General features: G+C 42.0%; 1 protein-coding gene across 9 annotated transcripts in view; it reads left to right on the top strand.

The window, feature by feature from the left end:
• The first annotated feature begins 2,630 nt into the window (after positions 1 to 2,630).
• The window catches only part of ADGRE3 (adhesion G protein-coupled receptor E3), a 60,098-nt gene continuing 41,743 nt past the window's right edge, over positions 2,631 to 20,985 (top strand). For 2 of the 9 annotated variants that reach the window (XM_044948247.2, XM_045166743.1), the window contains exons 1-5: positions 2,640 to 2,910; positions 11,641 to 11,691; positions 13,747 to 13,869; positions 17,141 to 17,296; positions 20,907 to 20,944. In XM_044948247.2, the coding sequence (XP_044804182.2) occupies positions 2,886 to 2,910; positions 11,641 to 11,691; positions 13,747 to 13,869; positions 17,141 to 17,296; positions 20,907 to 20,944 (393 nt within the window). In that variant the 5' untranslated portion in view covers positions 2,640 to 2,885. Of the gene's footprint in view, positions 2,911 to 11,640; positions 11,692 to 13,746; positions 13,870 to 17,140; positions 17,297 to 18,015; positions 18,064 to 20,906; positions 20,945 to 20,985 lie in introns of those variants that run through there. The other 7 variants (XR_003111547.3, XM_025293687.3, XR_006553551.2 and 4 more) reach the window with 7 other exon arrangements.

The raw sequence follows: 20,985 nt of genomic DNA, 5'->3' as shown, positions 1-20,985 counted from the left end.
GAAGTGACATAGCAGCAGCAGCAGAGAGGAACCAAATGGCTTTAACATAAAGGGCAGTAAATGAAGGGGGCTCTAGTTCAGGTGCTGCTAAAGCCTCCCTTAATCAGGTCTAAACTGCATAGTAAACTGGTGCAAAGAGTTTGTATAACTTCTGCTCAGGCCAAAGGAACACACTGACCTGTGTTCAAATTCAAAACAGTGAGAGCAGAACCTCAACTTAAAACACACTTAAGTTTCACAGATCTTGAATGATCTTTGACAAGAATTCCGGATACATTTATACCCAAACATTTACGGTATTAGGTATTCTGTAGATGCAGTGGTTGTCCTAGACTAGCTTTGTTATCAGCTTTCTGGGATGTCTTTACATAGTTCATTTGGAGAATCAGGGGTGAAAGGCAGGTGATGTAGCACTTCTGTCTTTAATAATTACAGCTTCAACTATCCAGTAATTTTTAGTCCTGAAAAGGGACACCAGGACGCCGCTCAGGATTACTGAAAAGTCTTTCTATCTGGTAATTTCCTGGTTTTGTATAATCTGGTAATTTCCTAGTTTTGTAGCTTCAGTTCAGTAGAAACATTTCAAACTGGCATGTGACCACTTGATGCAGAGTCTGGGTTTCTCTATAAAGAAACCCTTTGCTAAATGTAGGAGTTGCCAACTGGCTACTAGCAAGCATGAAGCAGATGGGTGAGTAAACTATCCTGATGCGGGAGTATCTCCCTCTAGGAGTTGAGTCTTGATAAAAGTGTCAATGCAGGAATCCTACTCCTGGGAGGCTTACGGAATCACCTGATGGGACCTGCAAACTGTATCTGAGCAACAATGTTGGGGTTATTTGAGGTGGCAGGCAGATGTCTATGTTCTGATGTGCTTGGGTAAGTAGAGCGTGTCAAGCCAAGGAGAAGTCAGATGATTGAGAAACAAAGGATTCTTGGTTAATCTAAAGACTTAATTTGGCAACCAGAAATCTTTTAACAAATAATCTCTTGGATCTTGAGCCACATATTTCCCCTGAAAAGTGCATTTCTTTTCCAGCAAAATTTTGTCAGGGATTATTTCATTAAAGAACTGAGATGAATATGTTACTTAATGGCATAAAAATCTGAAGACCTGCAGGAGACTTAAAAATTCCAACCCTTGTTATAACTTTTTTAAAGAGTGTAGAATTATCAAAATGCATAAGAATCAAGTTTCAAGGTGCTGTATGATGGGTGGATGAGGCTGTCCATTGTACTATTTCTTTGAATTCTTAGGCATGGTTTGGCAGTGCAAATACTCTCTGTCATTAACAAATTCAATAAAAAGTAAATATATGGAAAAATCTGCGAACAATTAGTGCTGGAGAGGGTGTAGAAAAAAAAGAAAACCCTCTTGCACTATTGGTGGGATTGCATATTGATACAGCCACTATCAAGAACATGGTGATGTTCTTGTAGATTCCTTAAAAATCTAGGAATAAAAATACCATATGACCCAGCAATCCCACTATTGGGTATATACCCTGAGTTAACCATAATTCAAAAAGACACATGTACCCCAATGTTCATCGCAGCACTACTTACAATAGCAACCTAGTTGTCCATCAACAGATGAATGGACAAAGAATTTGTGATACATGTATACAATGAAATATTACTCGACCATAAAAGGAACAAATCTGAGTCAGTTAAACTGAAGTAGATGAACCTAGAGCCTATTATACAGAATGAAGTAAGTCAGAAATAGAACAACAAATATGGTATATTAATGTGTATACATATATATATATGAAATCTAGAAAAATGGTACTGATGAAACTATTTGCAGGGCAGGAATAAAAACACAGAGAGAGAACAGAGTTGTGGACACAACGGGGGAAGAAGAGGGTGGGACAAACTGAGAGAGTAGCGTGCAAACATACACACTACCATATGTAAAATAGATAGCCAGTGGGGAGTTACTATATAACACAGGGACCTCAACCTGGTGCTTTGTGATGACCTAGAGGTGTGGGACCACTCCAGTACTCTTGCCTGGAAAATCCCATGGACGGAGGAGCCTGGTAGGCTGCAGTCCATGGGGTGACTAAGAGTCGGACACGACTGAGTGGCTTCACTTTCACTTTTCACCTTCATGCATTGGAGAAGGAAATGGCAACCCACTCCAGTGTTCTTGCCTGGAGAATCCCAGGGACAGAGGAGCCTGGTGGGCTGCCGTCTATGAGGTGGCACAGAGTAGGACACGACTGAAGCAACTTAGCAGCAGCAGCAACAAAAGGGTGGGATCAGGGGATGGGAAGGAAGTTCAACAGGGAGGAGATATACGTATACTTATGGCTGATTTCACATTGTTATACAGCAGAAACCAAGACAACACTGTAAAGCAATTCCTCCAACTTAAATTAAAAAAAAAAAAAGAAATACACTTTAGCTGCATTAAGCTAGGAAAAAATGACTCAGAAACTTTAGGTAACAATAGAGACACTCTAAATTCTGGTTTATCCAGCTCAAAACCACAGGGTTATTTAAAGTTTATTTTGACACCAAAGTCACTTCCTGCTCCTCAGATGATGCTCTGTAACTAAAGGGCATACCTTTCCTAGGGTCAGTTGATTCTGTAATCCCAAAGATGATTAACAATAGCTAGGAAAATCTACTACACAGAGAGCATATGAAAATGTATATAAAGGTGAAGAAAAGGTATATAAAATAAACAGATGAAAAGCAGAACCATGAGTCTGATGGTGAAAGACAGAAGAAGTTCACTTTTCTGATAGTGGTTTCCTAAGTCAGCTGACATAAGATATGTGTCAAGACTCATGAAATTTCCTTGAAATAGGAAAAGTATCGAGAGCCCAGTAGGGAACTTCGAGAGCCGTGGTGAGGGTTACCTGCACACAGGAATGCGAGGGTCATCGCTTCTTCCAGGTATGTGTAACCTTGACAATGACCGTACCTTAACCTGCCCCATATCAGGGGCTCCTTAGTTGAATAATTAGTTGTCTTTTCCTTCTCCTTTATCTTCTGTTCTCTTTGAACACTCTTCTTTCCCCCTTAGATTATGGTTTTCTTCTTCACCACCCTATTCAAACTATACTCTCAAATATCCCTAAAATTTTCCTTATGGTCCAGTCCAGTGAATTGCTCATCTTCCTCTTCATGGGTCTTATTTTCTAACTGATATCCTCTCCTCCTTCATAAGTTAAATAAACAGGTGACAATATACAGCCTTGACATACTGCTTTCCTAATTTGGAACCAGTCCCTTGTTCCATGTCCAGTTCTAACTGTTGCTTCTTGACCTGCATAGAGGTTTCTCAGGAGGCAGGTAAGGTGGTCTAGTATTTCCATCTCTTTAAGAATTTTCCACAGTTTTTTGTGATCCACACAGTCAAAGGCTTTAGTATAGTCAATGAAGCAGAAGTAGATGCTTTTCTGGAATTCTCTTGCTTTCTCTATGATCCAGTGAATTCTGGCAATTTGATCCTTGGTTCCTCTGCTTTTTCTAAATTCTCTGTTCTCTGTTCCCCATACTATTGAAATCTAGTTTGAAGGATTTTGAACATGACCTTACTAGCATGTGAAATGAATGCAATTGTGCAGTAGTTTGAACATTCTTTGGCATTGCCTTTCTTTGGGATTGAAAGAAAACTGACCTCTTCCAGTCCTGTGGCCACTGCTGAGTTTTCCAAATTTGCTGGCATGTTGAGTGCAGCACTTTCACAGCATCATCTTTCAGGATTTGAAATAGCTCAACTGGAATTCCATCACCTCCACTAGCTTTGTTCATAGTGATGCATTCTAAGGTCCACTTGACTTCACACTCTAGGATGTCTGGCTCTAGGTTAGTGATCACACCATTGTGGTTATCCTGGTCATTTAAAATCTTTTTGTGTGTAGTTCTTTTGTGTATTCTTGCCACCTCTTCTTAATATCTTCTGCTTCTGTTAGGTCCATACCATTTCTGTCCTTTATTGTGCCCATCTTTGCATGAAATGTTCCCTTGGTATCTCTAATTTTCTTGAAGAAATCTCTAGTCTTTCCCATTCTATTGTTTTCCTCTATTTCTTTGCACTGACCACTGAGGAAGGCTTTCTTATCTCTCCCTGCTATTCTTTGGAACTCTGCATTCAAATGGGTATATCTTTCCTTTTCTCCTTTGCCTTTTGCTTCTCTTCTTTTCTCAGCTATTTGTAATGCCTCTCCAGACAGCCATTTTATCTTTTTGCATCTTTTTCTTGGGGATGGTTTTGATCACCACCCCCTGTACAATGTCACGAACCTCCATCCATAGTTCTTCAGGCACTCTATCAGATCTAATCCCGTGAATCTATTTGTCACTTGCACTGTATAATTGTAAGGGATTTGATTTAGGTCATATCTGAAAGGCCTAGTAGTTTTCCTTACTTTCTTCAATTTAAGTCTGAATTTGGCAACAAGAAGTTCATGATCTGAGCCACAGTCAGCTCCTGGTCTTGTTTTTGCTGACTGTATAGAGCTTCTCCACCTTTGGCTGCAAAGAATATAATCAATTTGATTTCGGTATTGACCATCTGGTGATGTTCATGTGTAGAGTTGTCTCTTGTGTTGCTGGAAAATGGTGTTTCCTATGACCAGTGCATTCTCTTGGCAAAACTCTGTTAGCCTTTGCCCTGCTTCATTTTGTACTCCAAGGTCAAACTTGCCTGTTACTCCAGGTATCTCTTGACTTCCTACTTTTGGAGAACTCTGGAGGATGGTGAAGGACAAGGAAGCCTGGCATGCTGCAGTCCATGGGGTCACAAAGAGTCAGACACAACTGAGCAACTGAACAACAATAGCCTCCTTGATAGGGCATTCCAGGTGGTTCATTGGAAAGAATCCTCCTGCCAATGCAGGAGACCCAAGTTCAATCCCTGGGTCGGGAAGATTCCCTGGAGCAGGAAATGACAACCCACTCCAGTATTCTTGTCTGGGAAATCCCATGGACAGAGGAGCCTGGCGGGCTATAGTCCATGGGGTTGCAAAAGAGTTGGACATGACTTAGCAACTAAACAACAACCACCACCACCACCTCCGTGATAATTTCTGTGACCCAGCACTGCCCTGACATTTCCTCTGCCTCTCCTGGTATTCTTTTTCCCTCTTCCTTTTCCCTTTTCCTGAATATTAACAATAATAACCAACATTTTCAAGTACTCACTCTGCACCCATTAACCCCCCTAATGGGCTTATTAGGTAAATACTATTTCCATCTTGTCAATAAGAAAACTGGAGCACAGAGAGGTTATGGTAATTGTCCAACGTCACACAGCTTGTAAATGACAGAACTAGGTTTTGAACCCAAGCCACCTCACTCCAGATTTTTGTTAATATGCCTTTGGTTGTTTTTTTTCTCTCTCTCTCTTTTTCTACTCTTTCTCTCTAGAGGTATCTCAATACTCCTTGACTTGACCTCTGCAGATGGTTCTCCAACTTCAAATAAAAATATCAATAGCTGCAATATCAGCCCAAACTAACATATATTTGAACACCTACTTTAGGCTGGTATCAGGCTACGATTGTTCTATATTCATTATCACACAGTACCTCCATATTATACATACAAAGTGGCACCACAGGGAGGTTGCTCAAAATCTCACAGTTATTTAGTTGCAGAGGCAGGTAACAGACCATAAAGTCTATCAAAATAGTGTAATATTAATATAAGCTACTTGAAGGGAAATGTCAGGCCTCCTTACCCTTGCAGCCCCTTCTGCACCATCTTCCATGTAAGAGGTATCTGGTATATATCTGTGGAGTCAAATTTAAGTGAAAGAGTGTACAGTTTTTTATATATCAATTATGCCTGCATGCATGCTTCCTAAGTTGTTTCAGTCACGTCTGACTCTTGGCGGCCCCATGGACCGTAGCCCGCGAGTCTCCTCTGTTCATGGCATTCTCCAGACAAGAATACTAGAATGGGTTGCCATTTCCTCCTCCAGGTGCTCATCCCAATCCACATATCAAACTCGAGTCTCCTAAAGCTCTTGTATTTCAGAAGGATCCTTTACCACTAGCACCACCTGGGAAGCCCATCAATTATGCCTAGAAAAGTTTAAAAGTTATTTTAATGAGAGAAGTTCAAACAAGGTGTTTCCTGCTTTGCAGCAACTGCAGGCAGAGTTCTGGAAACTCCTGAGATGGATCATTTATGAATGTCAGTTATCCATGAACTCTCTGCCCTCATCCCTAGATGAAACAGGCAGGGTAATAGAATGAGCAGCAAGTGAAGAATTAAAATAGAATTCTACACTTACAGTTACCAGGGGGAAGGATGGGAGGAATTGTGTAGTTGGGGAGTTTGGGATGGACATGTACACAGTTATAACAGGGTCCTACTGTAGAGCACAGGAAACTCTGCTCAGTGTTATGTGGCAGCCTGGATGGGAGCGGAGTTTGGGGGAGAATGGAGACATGTATATGTTTGGCTGAGTCCCTTTGCTGTCCACCTGAAACTGTCACAATGTTGTTAATCAACTCTGCTCCTATATAAAATAAAAGGTAAGAAATAGAAATCTATTGCAAATAAAATGGTAATGGAGGCAGCTAGACTTTATGGAGTGATTTCAGCCAAACATTGTGCTTTACACATTCCCTCGTTTATGTCATCACCCCAAGCCCAGGAGACAGGCAACTCTGTCACCCTGTTCCATATATGGAATCTTGGAGAAGTTAAACAACTTGCTCAAATTTGCACAACTGGTGTCAGAAGTACTTGACCCCTAGGGGACCTGTTTCTTCATGAACAGAAAGAGTCAGCTGAAGATTTCTAAAGTCTCCTAGAATTCTGGGATTCTGACATGCTAACAGCTCTTTGAGAACTCTAAGTCTCATGTGCATATTATTGAGCATAGGATTGCCGGCTGGGCTGAAAGGAGACCCTTGAAGACTAGTCTTGAGGAAACTTGATGGTGCCCAGGCTGCCTGCATTTTAGGAACCAGGAAATGCTGTCCAGCCACGTGTTTGACTAGCTGCCTCTGCAAGCTACAGTCGCCACTGCGGCAGATGTGACATTAGTGTTGTTTGTTGTTGTTGTTGTGAATGAGAGCTACTCTTTAGTTACAGCACACAGGCTTCTCACAGCTGGTGGCTTCTCTTGTGGCAGAGCACAGGCTCTAGGCGCATGAGCTTCAGTAGCTGCGGCTCTCAGGCTCCAGAGCATGAGTTCCTAATTGTGGTGCATGGGCTTCATTGCTCTGCGGCATGTGGGATCTTCCCAGACCAGGGATCAAACCTGTGTCCCCAGCATTGGCAGGCAGATTCTTAACCACCAGGGAAGTCCTAAAACGTTCATTATATTCTTTGGTGGAAATGTTTTTCTTCTTTCTTTTTTTTAAGAATGATTAACATGAGATCTATCCTTTTAGCATATTTTAAATATGTTATTATGTGTACCACACTGAATTTTAAAGTGTACAAAACTGGGAATGTTATGTTTTACAGCATATCTCTAGAACGTATTTATCTTGTATAGCAAAAGTAGTGTACCTATAGAAAAACAATTCCCTGATAACCACCTGTATATCCTCTGCTTCTGTGAATTTGACTACTTCAGATACTTCATATAAGTGAAATCACACAGTATGTATTATGCTTAATTTCACTTAGCATGATATCCTCTAGGTTCATCTATGTTGTGGCAAATGGCAGGACTGCCTTATTTTTAAGGTTGAATAACATTCCAGTGTGTGCATATGATGTATGTGTATATATATGTGTGTATGTGTGTGTGTGTGTTTACCATCTTTTATCCATTAATCTGCAGGACCCACTTTCTTAGGGGATAACTAAAGTTGCCAATAAAGTTACTAGTCACTGGACCTGAATTTTTTTATTATTATTATTTAAAAATGTTTTAAGTGAACCATTTTTAAAGTCTTTATTGAATTTGTTGCAATATTGCTGCTGCTTTATTTTTTTGTTTTCTTGGTCATGAGGCATATGGGATCCTAGCTCCACAACCAGGGATCAAACCTACACCTCCTGCATCGGAAGGTGAAGTCTTAACTTTTAGACCACCAGGGAAGTCCTGGGACTTGAATTTCAACAGGTGCACACTAGAAGAGCCACACTGGTTGTTCATATTGAAATGTCTCCACATCATTTATAAATAAACATGTCCCCAAACCAACTCCCAGGACACTCTTATCAGCTCAGAACATGCCCTGGGAACTCACCAAATGCCTCATAGTTCAACAGCTGAAAGATTGACACCTGCTATCTCAGAGAGAGTCTCCAATGTCCATTCTACTTGGTTGGTTTCTGAACCATTGTTATTTTTGTTTGCTCACTAAATCTTTGCGACCCCATAGACTGCAGCATATCAGTCTTCCCTGTCCATTACTATCTCCCAGAGTTTGCTCAAACTCATGTCCATTGTGTCGGTAATACCATCCAGCCATCTCATCCTCTGTCGTCCCCTTCTCTTCCTGCCCTCAATCTTTCTCAACATGAGGGTCTTTTCCAATGAGTCACCTCTTCCCATCAGGTAGCCAAACTATGGGAGCTTCAGCTTCAGCACCAGTCCTTCCAATTCAGGGTTGATTTCTTTTAGGATTGACTGGTTTGATCTCCTTGCAATTCAAGGGACTCTCAAGAGTCTTCTCCAACACCACAATTCAAAAGCATCCATTCTTCGGTGCTCAGCCTTCTTTATGATCCAATTCTCACATCCATACATGACTCTGGAAAAAACATAGCTTTCACTATACGGACCTTTGTCAGCAAAGTGATGTCTCTGCTTTTTAATATTCTGTCTAGGTTTGCCACAGCTTTTCTTCCAAGGAGCAAGCATTTTTTAATTTCATGGCTACAGTCACTGTCCACAGTGATTTTGGAGACTAAGAAAATAAAATCTGTCACTGTTTCTACTTTTCCCCCTTCTATTTGCCATGAAGTGATGGGACTGGATCCCATGATCTTAGTTTTTTTGAATGTTGAGTTTTAAGCCAGTTTTTTCACTCTCCTGTTTTAACTTTATCAAAGGGGTTTTTAGTTCTTCTTTAATTTCTGCCATTAGAGTGGTATCATCTGCATATCTGAGGTTGATATTTCTCCTGGAAATCTTTATTCCAACTTGTGATTCATCCAGCCTGGCATTTTGCATGATGTACTCTGCATGTACGTTAAATAAGCAGGTAACAATATAAAGCCTTGATGTATTCCCAGTAAAAAAAAAAAAAAAAAAAAAAAAAAACAGTAAGTTTTTTTTTCCATGTCCATTTCTAACTGCTGCTTCTTGACCTGCACACAGGTTTCTTAGGAGACAGGTAAGGTGGTTTGGTATTCCCATCCCTTTAAGAATTTCACACAGTTCTTTGTGATCCACACAGTCCAGGGTTTTTGCATAGTCAATGAACCAGAAGTAGATGCTTTTCTAGAATTCCCTTGCTTTTTCTATGATCTAACAAATGTTGACAATTTGACCTCTGGTATCTCTACCTTTTCTATATCCAGCTTGTACATCTGGAAGTTCTTGGTTCACATACTACTGAAGCCCAGCTTGAAGGATTTTGAGTATTGCTTTGCTAGCATATGAAATGAGAGCAATTGAATGGTAGTTTGAACATTCTTTGGCATTGCCTTTGTTTGGTATTGAAATGAAAACTTACCTTTTCCAGTCATACCAGTTGTTAAATATATTGTACTTGCAAATGGAAAATTATTCTAGACATTAGTATATGATAAGGGAATGAAAAGGAGGTAAGGGGAGATCTAACGATGAGAATGGTGTAAAATATATTGTACTTGCAAATGGAAAATTATTGTAGACATTAGTATATGATAAGAGAATGAAAAGGAGGTAAGGGGAGAACTAACGACGAGAATGGTGTAAGATTTATTAAGAAAGGAAGAAAAAACCCGCCTAGCCATCCAGTTCCTTCAGGTCTTTGCAGAAGCAGGAACATGACTGATGACACCACCAGATGCTTGGAAGGTTTGGGGAAGAAAAAACTGCACTTTAGCAGCCACAGTAGAAGCAGACTTCACATAGAAGCAGCCTTTATTTTCCAAACAGGCAGAAACAACACTTCCCTTTCAAGACACATTTCTGGAATCTTGCCAATCCTCCATCAAAAGGAAGACTCTGGTTCTGGTCCACAGGAATCTGGGTGGACATATGGCTTGCTTGTAACCAAGAGAATATGGTGGAATGGAGCTGCATGACTTTCTGGACTGAATCTTGAGAGGATATGAGCTCTCATGCTTAGAGCGCTGAAGCACCATGGGAGCTGCCCGACCAATGCTGCCACGATGGGAGGAAGCCCAAGGCCCTGAGATTACAAGGGACAGCAATCCTCTGCCAGTTCCCAGCTGCTTCAACCCATTCACAGTCTAGCAGCAACTGCCTAAAAAAACCTCAAGCTACAAACGCTCAGCTGAGTCTTTCCCAGTTTCCCAAATCACAGAAATCATGAGAGATAATAGAATAAATGTTGCTTTTTATATACATTCTTTGCTTAATATTCTTTGCCATTATGGTTTATCATAGGATATTTTTTTTAAATTGGAGGACAGTTGCTTTACAGTATTGTGTTAGTTTCTGCCATACAACAATGTGACTCAACTATGCAAGCATGCTAAGTTGCTTCAGTTATGTCCGACTCTTTGCAACCCTTTGGACTACAGCCCTCCAGGTTCCTATGTCCATGAGATTCTCCAGGCAAGAATACTGGAGGGGGTATTGCAATGCCCTCCTCCAGGGGATCTTCCTGATCCAGAGATGGAATGCATGGCTCCTGCATTGCAGGCAGATTCTTCACCACTAAACCATTGGGGAAGTCCTGAATCAGCTATATGTATACATATATCCCTTCCCTCTTGAGCCTCTCTCTCCGTCCTTGCATTTGACCCCCCTAGGTCATCACAGAGCACCAGCTGAGCTCTCTGTGCTACACAGCATCTTCCCGCAAGCCATCTATTTTACACATGGTAGTGTATATATATCAATGCTACTTTCTCAGTTTATCCTCCCTTTTCTTTCCCCTGCTGTGTCCACAAGTCCATTCCGTAAGTCAGCACCTCTATTCCTGCCCTGCAAACAGGTTCATCAGTACCATTTTTTAAGATTCCATATATATGTGTTAATATACAATATTTTTCTCTTTTTGTCTTACTTCACTCTGTATGACAGACTCTAGGTTCATCCACATCACTACAAAAGACCCAATTTCATTCCTTTTTATGGATGAGTAATATTCCATTGTATATATGTACCACAACTTCTTTATCCATTCATTTGTTGATGGACATCTAGGTTACTTCCATGCCCTGGCTTTTGTAAACACTACTGCAATGAACATTGATGTACATGTGACTTTTTGAATTATAGTTTTTCTCAGGGTGGGATTTCTGGGTCATACAATAAATTTATTCCTAGTTTTCTAAGGAATCTCCCTACTGTTCTCCATACTGACTATATCCATTTACATTCCCACCAACAGTGCAAAAGTGTTCCTTTTCTCCACATCCTCTCCATCATTTAATGTTCATAGTTTTTTGATGATGAGAATGTTGTTTTTTAAAGAAATAATTATCATTATTCAGCAATCGATAACTGATACCCAGCCCTTGGGGAATATCCTGGAATCTTTCCTCAACCATTTCACGTGTCTCCCTTATGTTTCGCTGTTCCAGGACTCTGCTTACTGCTAAGCCTTTCAGGAGTCATGGCTCAGAAAACTAAAGGTGAGTGCTCGAAGCCTTACTCTTCCATAGCCAGAGATCAGTGAGTGTGCATACCAATGATGCACCTGAGGCCACTCACATCTTCCATCAGGATAGAGAAAGGGGGCTGCTTCTGGGAACAGAACTTGGAGCCTCACTCCTGTAACTCTTTTTAATTCAACATTTCATCAAATTTAGGTATCTTTTTTTGGCTGCACTGGGTCTTTATTGCTGCCCAAGAGCTTTCTCAAGTTGTGGTGAGCAGGAGCTGCTCTCTAGTTGTGATGCATGGGCTTCTCATTGTAGTGGCTTCTCTTGTTGCAGAGCATGAGCTTCAGCAGATGTGGTTCCTGAGCTCTAGAGCACAGGCTCAGTAGTTGTAGTGCATGGGCTTAGTTGCTCTGTAGCATGTGGAAGCTTCCCAGACCAGGTATCAAACCCGGGTCCCCTGCATTGACAAGTGGATTCTTAACCACTAAACCACCAGGGAAGTCCTCAGTTATCTTTTTTATTTTACTACTATGTGCCCAAGGTAGAAGTAGAACAGTGAATCAAACACACAAGTCTCATGAAGTGAGCATTCTGGTGGGGAGAGACAGAGCATGATAATAATCATTTCATCCCATTCATAAGCAAGTCAACAAAAAATGAGCAAGGTCATTTCGGGTTAACTTTAATCCCTAGGCCGACTCCCTAGATTCTGAGTCACCAAGTCTAGGGTGTGGCCTGAGATTCTGCATTTCTAGCCAAAAGACAGAGGATGCATTCTGAGTAAAGACTGCACGTTGTCCTCCGTCATATTCCCAGCCTCCACTCCCCATGAACCCTGGCAAGCTCCCAGATTTCTCCACTAGACCTACAGCTTGAGATACTTCCTCAGCTTCATTATTCCCATTCATTTTCTTTTTTTAAGATCTTTTTCTTTTTCAAAAATAACTATTGTATTCATTTTGGGCTGTGCTGGGTCTTTGTTGCTGCACACGCTTTTCTCTAGTTTTGGCCAGTGGGGATTACTGTCTAGTTGTAGGTACGCGGGCTTCTCGTTGCAGTGGCTTCTCTGGTTGCAGAGCACGGGCTCTAAGTCCTTCAGTAGTTGTGGCTCACAGGCTCTAGGGCCCAGGCTCAGTAGTTGTGTCACAGGGCTTAGTCGCTCCTCAGCATATGGGATCTTCCCAGACCAGAAATTGAACCCGTATCTCCTGCATCGACAGATGGATTCTTTACCACTAAGCCACTAGGAAGGCCCCCTCCACTCATTTTCAATGGGCCACAAATAAGATCCTTAGCGATCTCCATCGAAATGAAGTTATACATAGGGTTACAAATATAACATGCACACTTATCAGAATATACCTTCTGTGGTACCCTACAAATTCAAATTTTTGTAATCACAGCTGACACCGGTCATGTGCCAGGCACTGCCCAAAACATTTTATATGGATTAATCCCCACAATAACCCATTTTACAGATGAGGAAATTGAGGCACAGAGAGGTTAGGACACTTGTGCAAAGACACACAGGTAGGAAGAGGTGGAGCCAGAATCAAATCCATTGTCCAAGCTCTTAACCAGCTCATCCCCCTTTTCTATGTTCTGCAATGATCTTGAGAATAGCATAGTTATATTGCACTGAAATGTTTGTGTCAAAAATTAACTGTTTTAATGCCAACCCCAGTCTTTTATCATGCACAAGAATCGCATGTGCATAGTTTGCGTTTGGTGTCTTTCATTCTTTAATGTACTAGCATTTCACAAAAGGAAAAGGGTGCAGCTTCCTCACCCTTGAGAGGCCCTGGCTCAAAGACAAAACCAAATAATAACAGGAGGGGTTTTGACTCAAAACGTAGTTCAGTTGCTCAGTCGTGTCTAACTCTTTTTCGACCCCATGGACTGTAGCACTCCAGGCCTCCTTGTCCATCACCAACTTCCAGAGCTTCCTCAAACTCATGTCCATCAAGTTGGTGATGCCATCCAACCATCTCATCCTCTGTTGTCTCCTTCTCCTCCTGCCTTCAATCTTTCCCAGCATCAGGTTTGACTCAAATGACATCTGACCTAACTCTCTTTTCCTTGCAGGGACCTGTACCCATTGCCCCCAGAATGCTTTCTGTGTCAATGCTACTCACTGTACCTGCAACCATGGATACAATTCTGAATCCAAGGAGAAATACTTCAGCTACCGCTTTGAGAGATGTGAAGGTAAAGGAGTAATTTTCTTTTCTTTGTTTTTTTGTTTTTTTGTTTTTTTTGGCTGTGCTGGGCCTTAATTGCAACAGGCAGAACTTTTTAGTTGCAGAATGCAAACTCTTAGTTCCCTGACCAGGGGTCGAACCCAGGCCTCCTGCATTGGGAGCTCAGAGTCTTAGTCACTGGACTACCAGGGAACACCAAGGGTAATTTTCAAATCACCCAGAGGTGGATGTGGAAGCATAAAGGCTGTGAGGAAGTAACTATAATATGCAATGCTGAAAACTCTGCCAACTCAACCTTCACCAAGAAAAATGCTTTCATGGTGTCAGAAAAGTGGGCTTTTCCAGAACTTGCATGTGTCCGACTCTTTGTGACCCCAAGGACTATAGCGTGCCAGGCTCCTCTGTCCATGGGATTTTGCAGCAAGAATACTGGAGTGAGTTGCCATTTCTTCCTCCAGGGAATATTCTTGACCCAGGGATCAAACCTGCATCTCCTGTAGCTCCTGCATTGCAGGTGGATTCTTCACTGCTGAGCCACCGGAGAAGCCCCCTTCCACAATTTAACTAGGTCTCGCTTTTTTCCTCCATATTGTGGGGATAATAATGCTGACCTCATGAGGGTGGAAGGGGAATTGAATAAGGTACTTAATGTGACCATACTTCATGAATTACAAAGCACAGTGCAATTTTTTGTGCAATTTTTAAAACATTTTCTTGGCTGCACAGCACAGCATGTGGGATATTAGTTCCCCAATCAGAGATCAAACCTGCACCCAGCTTTTTTACCACTGAGCCATCAGGAAGGCCCTTGTTTTCTATTTTATTGATTTCAGCTCTAATATCTCCCTAATTTCTTTTTTCCAAGTTCTTAAAATAAATACCTAGGCACTTTATTTTTCATCTTTCTTCAAAATAAAGACATTTAAGGCCATAACTTTTCCTGTGGTACAGGTTCAGATATATTCTACAGGAAGAAATATTATTTTTATTAATCTGTGAATGGTTTGTAATTTTCTTTTGATGTTTTGTCACTCCAAGAATTATATGGGAGGTGCTTCCTAATTTACAAACAGTTAAGACTTTTTTGTACATGTTTTAATTATATATTCTTAATTTGAAAATTTTTATTTTTATTGACTTACAATGTTGTGTCACAAAAAGATACAATGTTGTGTTACTTTCTGTTGTACAGCAAAGTGAATCAGTCTCGCATATACATATAGCCTCTCTTTTTTATATTCTTTTCCCATATAGGTCATTATAGAGTACTGAGTAGAGGTCCTTGTGCTACACAGAAGGTTTTTATTAGTTATCTACTTTATATCTAATAATGTGTACATTACTAGATATAAAGTAGATAACTAATAAAAACCTGCTGTGTATTAAAAGATGCTTACTCCTTGGAAGAAAAATTATGATCAACCTAGATAGCATATTGAAAAGCAGAGACATTACTTTGCCAACAAAGGTCCATCTGGTCAAGGCTATGGTTTTTCCAGTGGTCATGTATGGATGTGAGAGTTGGACTGTGAAGAAAGCTGAGCACCAAAGAATTGATGCTTTTGAACAGTGGTGTTGAAGAAGACTCTTGAGAGTCCCTTGGACTGCAAGGAGCCAACCAGTCCATTCTGAAGGAGATCAGTCCTGGGTGTTCTTTGGAAGGACCGATGCTAAAGCTGAAACTCCAATACTTTGGCCACCTCATGCGAAGAGTAGACTCATTGGAAAAGACTCTGATGCTGGGAGGGATTGGGGGCAGGAGGAGAAGGGGATGACAGAGGATGAGATGGCTGGATGGCATCACTGACTCGATGGACGTGAGTCTGAGTGAACTCTGGGAGTTGGTGATGGACAGGGAGGCCTGGCGTGCTGCAATTCATGGGGTTGCAAAGAGTCGGACACGACTGAGTGACTCAACTGAACTGAACTGAACTGAATGGGTACATATTAATCCCAGTCTCCCAGTTTACCCCTCCCCTCCCTATCCTCTGGTAACCATAAGCTTGTTTTCTACATTCATGACTCTACTTCTGTTTTGTAGATAAGAATACATTTTTTTTAGATTTTAAATACCATTTTTTAGATTCCACATATAAACAATATCATATGGTACTTGTCTTTCTGTGTCTGATTTACTTCAACTCAGTATGACAATCTCTAGGTCCATCCATGTTTCTGCAAGTGGCATTATTTTGTTCTTTTTTATGACTAATATTCCATTATATGTATGTACCACATTTTTTATCCATTCCTTTGTGTTTCCATGTCCTCCCAAGAGGCCCCATGTCCAAATACAGCCACAGTTGGAGTTAGGGCTTCAGCATATGAACTGGCCAGGGCAGGCTGCTGGGTGGTGCAAACACAGTCAGTATCCCATTTAATGTCCTTGGCATTTTCCATTCCTTTGTACATGAAGTCTGAGGCTTTCTCTGGCTCCTGGAGACCACTCAGTCCACACTCAGGACAAATAGAAGTAATGGGGAGTTTATACTACCTGTAAACATTCCTCCACCAATAAGTGATAAGATTAAGTGGATAAATACCCCGGTTCCCTCACCTCTCTTTCATTCTGAAGGAGAGCAGCCCTGGGATTTCTTTGGAAGGAATGATGATAAAGTTGAAACTCCAGTACTTTGGCCACCTCATGCGAAGAGTTGACTCATTGGAAAAGACTCTGATGCTGGGAGGGATTGCGGGCAGGAGGAGAAGGGGACAACAGAGGATGAGATGGCTGGATGGCATCACTGACTCAATGGACGTGAGTCTGAGTGAACTCTGGGAGTTGGTGATGGACAGGGAGGCCTGGTGTGCTGCTATTCATGGGGTCGCAAAGAGTCGGACACAACTGAGCGACTGAACTGAACTGAACTAAACTCCCTCACCTCTCAGTGTCACTTGAAGTGCCTGCTCTACATTGCCTCCCAGAGGTTCCCAGAGGAATTGAGCCTCAGTTGTCCACAGTAGAAATTTGCTAGATAATACCCCCTTTATTTTCTGCCTTCCCCTCTCTGTTTCATTTCACCATTTCCCTTCCAGTGATTTCTAGGATCATTTCCTAAATAAAATACTTGCACTAGAATCCTTGTCTCAAAGTCCACTTCCTGGAGAACCCAACCAAAGTCAGCAAAGAAAGGAAAGAACAAAGACAAGCATTACCTTAACCAAGTTGTTTTGAAAAGCCAGGATAGACTGGTGGAAAGGATACAGCTTCTGACATATATTAGATGCTCAATAAATCTTTATCAAACAAATGACCAGTTTTCTCCTATGTGTTCCAGATGTTGATGAATGTAAACCACCCTTTAGTGTATATTGTGGAGTGAATGCTGAGTGTCAGAACATCATTGGAAGTTTCTACTGTCACTGTATTGCTGGATATAAACTCCTCTCTGGGAAAGCACAATTCAACAATTCCAATGAGAACACTTGTCAGAGTAAGAAAAATTTTTGTTTTCTTATCTCCCCTCCTAATTTTTAAGTGAGTCTAACACGAGCATGTGTGTGCTCAGTCATTTCTAATTTTTTGTGACCCCATGGATTATAGCCCACCAGGCTCCTCTGTCCATGGAATTTTCCAGGCAAGAATACTAGAGTGAGTTGCCATTTCCTCCTCCAGGGGATCTTCCCAACCCAGAGATCGAACCCAGGTCTTTTGCATCTCCTGCATTGGCAGCCGGATTTTTTTTTACCACTGTATCACCTGGGAAGTCAGAAAATATATATTTGTGGTGGGGCCAGTGAATATCTATTCTCTGGAAGGAAATGGATGATGTAAAGAGGAGGTGAAAAGAAAAGTAGGAAATTTAGATAAATGATGGGGTTAAGAATGCAAGTGAACTTTGGAGGTGATGTCACAGATCACAGGATGATGGTTAGGAAAGGATTCTTTGAATTGCAAAATAGAGAAACCCACTCAGGTTAACTTAAGGGAAAATATGAGTTTATGATAAGATTCAGGGGCTTTCCTGATGGCTCAGTGGTAAAGAATCCGTCTGCCAATGCAGGAAACACAGGTTCAATCCCTGGGTTGGGAAGATCATCTGGAGGAGGAAATGGCAACCCACTCCAGTATTCTTGCCTGGAGAATTCCATGGACAGAGGAGCCTGGCAGACTACAGTCCATGGGGTCACAAAATGTTGGACGTGACAGATCACTGAGCACGCACACACACGTGTGATGAGATGCATGGATATGTCTTGGGTAAGAATACAGCTGGGTACTGGAATGAACTGAAGTTGGGGACCCAACACTGTCACGGCACCCCCGTCTCTCATACTCTGAATCCACTTCTTCTCTTCCCCTTGCAAACTGGTTTCTCTGCTTCCTCTGCTCCTCTGTACATGGAATTTTCTAGCCAATAATATTGGAGTGAGTTGCCATTTCCTACTCCAGGGGATCTTTCTGACCCAGGGATTGAATCCGCCTCTCTTGTGCCTCCTGCATTGCAGGCAGATTCTTTACCACTGAGCCACCAAGCAATAATACTGATGCTGCTACTAAGTCGCTTCAGTCGTGTCCGACTCTGTGCGACCCCATAGACGGCAGCCTACCAGGCTCCCCCGTCCCTGGGATTCTCCAGACAAGAACACTGGAGTGGGTTGCCATTTTCTTCTCCGAGGCATGAAAGTGAAAGGTGAAAGTGAAGTCGCGCAGTCGTGTCCAACTCGTAGCGACCCCATGGACTGCAGCCTACCAGGCTCCTCCATCCATGGGATTCTCCAAGCAAGAGTACTGGAGTGGGGTGCCATTGCCTTCTCCAAATAATACTGATAGACAATATTTATTTCAATTGTACGATGTGCCAGAACAGAAGAGCCTGACGGGCTACAGTCCGTGGGGTCACAAAGGGTCAGACACAACTGAGCACAAACACACATGTACCAGGTACTGCACTAAGTACTTTACATTCTTTGTTCCATTTACAATAATTGCATGAGGTAAGCACTGTTATTACAGATAAAAAAACCGAAGCACCCAAGATATAAGTAACTTGTGCTCCTGCCCATCCAGCATTAAAGCCATGAGGCTGGAGACTCCACAGTAGAAAGAGCTTAGAGGAAGACTAACAAGGGTCATTGTATCCCACTCGCCCCGCAAGATCCCCTAAGGAGCTCGGGGTCATGAGAAGCACAAGCCTTCAGCTTTGATATCAGGAAATCTCATATCAGAATTATCGGGCCATCTTTATACCAAAAGGATTCATACCAGGTCAGTTCTGAGATTCCTTCCAATGGAAGGGTCCAGGACCTCACGATCCTTCCACAAAACTGAGTCTCAGAACAAAAAATTATGCCAAAGGGAAGCGAGCCACAACTACCAAACGCCCACTAGCCCTAGAGCCTGTGCTCCGCAACAAAAGAAGCACCACAACAAGCCTGCACACTGCCTTAACTAGAGAAAGCCCCCGTGCAACAACAAAGACCCGGCGCAAACATTAATAAATAAATTAATTAATTCTTTAAAAGGGGGAGCAGGACTATTCAGGGACCTAAGACCCAAACTCCCTTTAAAAAGATTAAAACATGATTCCAAGATCAAACTGGAAAGGAACGGTGGTACAAAGGCCCCCACAGGTACAGAGATGACTTTTCCAGAGACCCGCACTGAATTACAGAGGCTTGGCTATTCCACATCAGGGTTCTTAGGTAGCGGAGGGGCCACAAGCCGTCTTCATCAAGGGTGCCTGTGAATGACTGAACTTGCTTACACCTCCTTCCGATTCTTGTGTGTGCAGTCTCTGCACATGTGAAGTGGTACGAGCTTTGCTTCCCCCTTGCCTCAGCAGTAAAAATCCACCTGCAATGAAAGAAATGCAGATTTGATCCCTGGGTCGGGAAGATACCCTGGAGAAGGAAATGGCAACGCACTCCATATTTTTGCCTGGAGAATTCCATGGACAGAGGAACCTGGCAGACTATAGTCCATGGAACCACAAAGAGTTGGACACAACTTAGCAACTAAAAAACAGCCACCACAATGAGCTTTGCACTTAGACAAGTATGGATTTAAATCTGGGCTCTACTGCTTACCCCCTCATGACTACAGACATTTCCTTAACAACCTGTGCCTATTTCCTCATCTGCTTAAATAACAGAACCTGACTCATGGAATTATTTCAAGGATTAAATGAAATGATGCATATGAGGAGGCATTCAGCAAGTGGTAGCTGTGATTTTTGTGCATGGTGCATTTTTCTGCCAGATGCAGCCACATCTTCAAGAGACAATAGAGCAGAATGGTTAAGAATACTTTCCAGGTGGACTTCCGTGGTAGTCCAGTGGTTAAGAATCTTCCTGCCAATGCAGGGGACAGGGGTTCAATCCCTGGTTGGGGAACTAAGATCCCACATGCAACAACTACAAGTTCTTATGCTGCAACTAAAAAGATCCCACATGCTGCAAGGAATTTCGAAGATCCTGCATGCCACAACTAAGACCTAATGCAGCCAAATAAATAAATAAATATTTATTTTAAAAAACAGCTGATGATTATAAACTGACATTCCTGTCTCAGTTATAATTCCCAACCAGACTGAATTTTAAAACCTCAAGTATCTAGTCTTCTGTTTGCTCAGCCATTTCAGTTATAATGCCCAGCCAGAGCCAGATCTGAATGAAAGAGCTTGGAGCTTACAATTTTCTGCTTCTTCTATGCCATGGTATCTCTATCACAGCAATATTGACACTTGGGGTCCCAAAATTATTTGTGGTCAGGAGCTGTCCTCTGCATTAAAAGGCATTGAGCAGCATCCACCCACTAGATCCCAGTAGCATCCCCACTCAAGGTCATGAGTACCTCCAGAAATGTCTCCAGCCATTGCCAATGTCCCCAGGAGGCAAAACCACCCTAAGTCGATAAACACTGCTCTCCACGACAACAAGGAATTTGGACTCTGATTCCCCTAAAGAGCAAATGAACTCATCAGGGAACATGAAGTGTATGATTTCAGACCTTCTAGATGCAAAGTTACCCACCTTACCTGCCGACTTCTCCACACTTTCACTCTTGGTTCCAACAGTAACTTCTCTTGATGTCTTTTTCAGAAATCACCCCGTCAAAGACAACCAACAGCACAAAAGAGGTGAGTGAAAGCTGAGTCCTGGAACCTAGACAGGTAACAAA

Source organism: Bubalus bubalis, chromosome 9 (assembly GCF_019923935.1).
Source record: "Bubalus bubalis isolate 160015118507 breed Murrah chromosome 9, NDDB_SH_1, whole genome shotgun sequence".
Taxonomy (NCBI): Eukaryota; Metazoa; Chordata; class Mammalia; order Artiodactyla; family Bovidae; genus Bubalus; species Bubalus bubalis.
The sequence above is the reverse complement of the archived record's forward strand: the minus strand, read 5'-3'. Positions and strand labels throughout refer to the sequence as shown.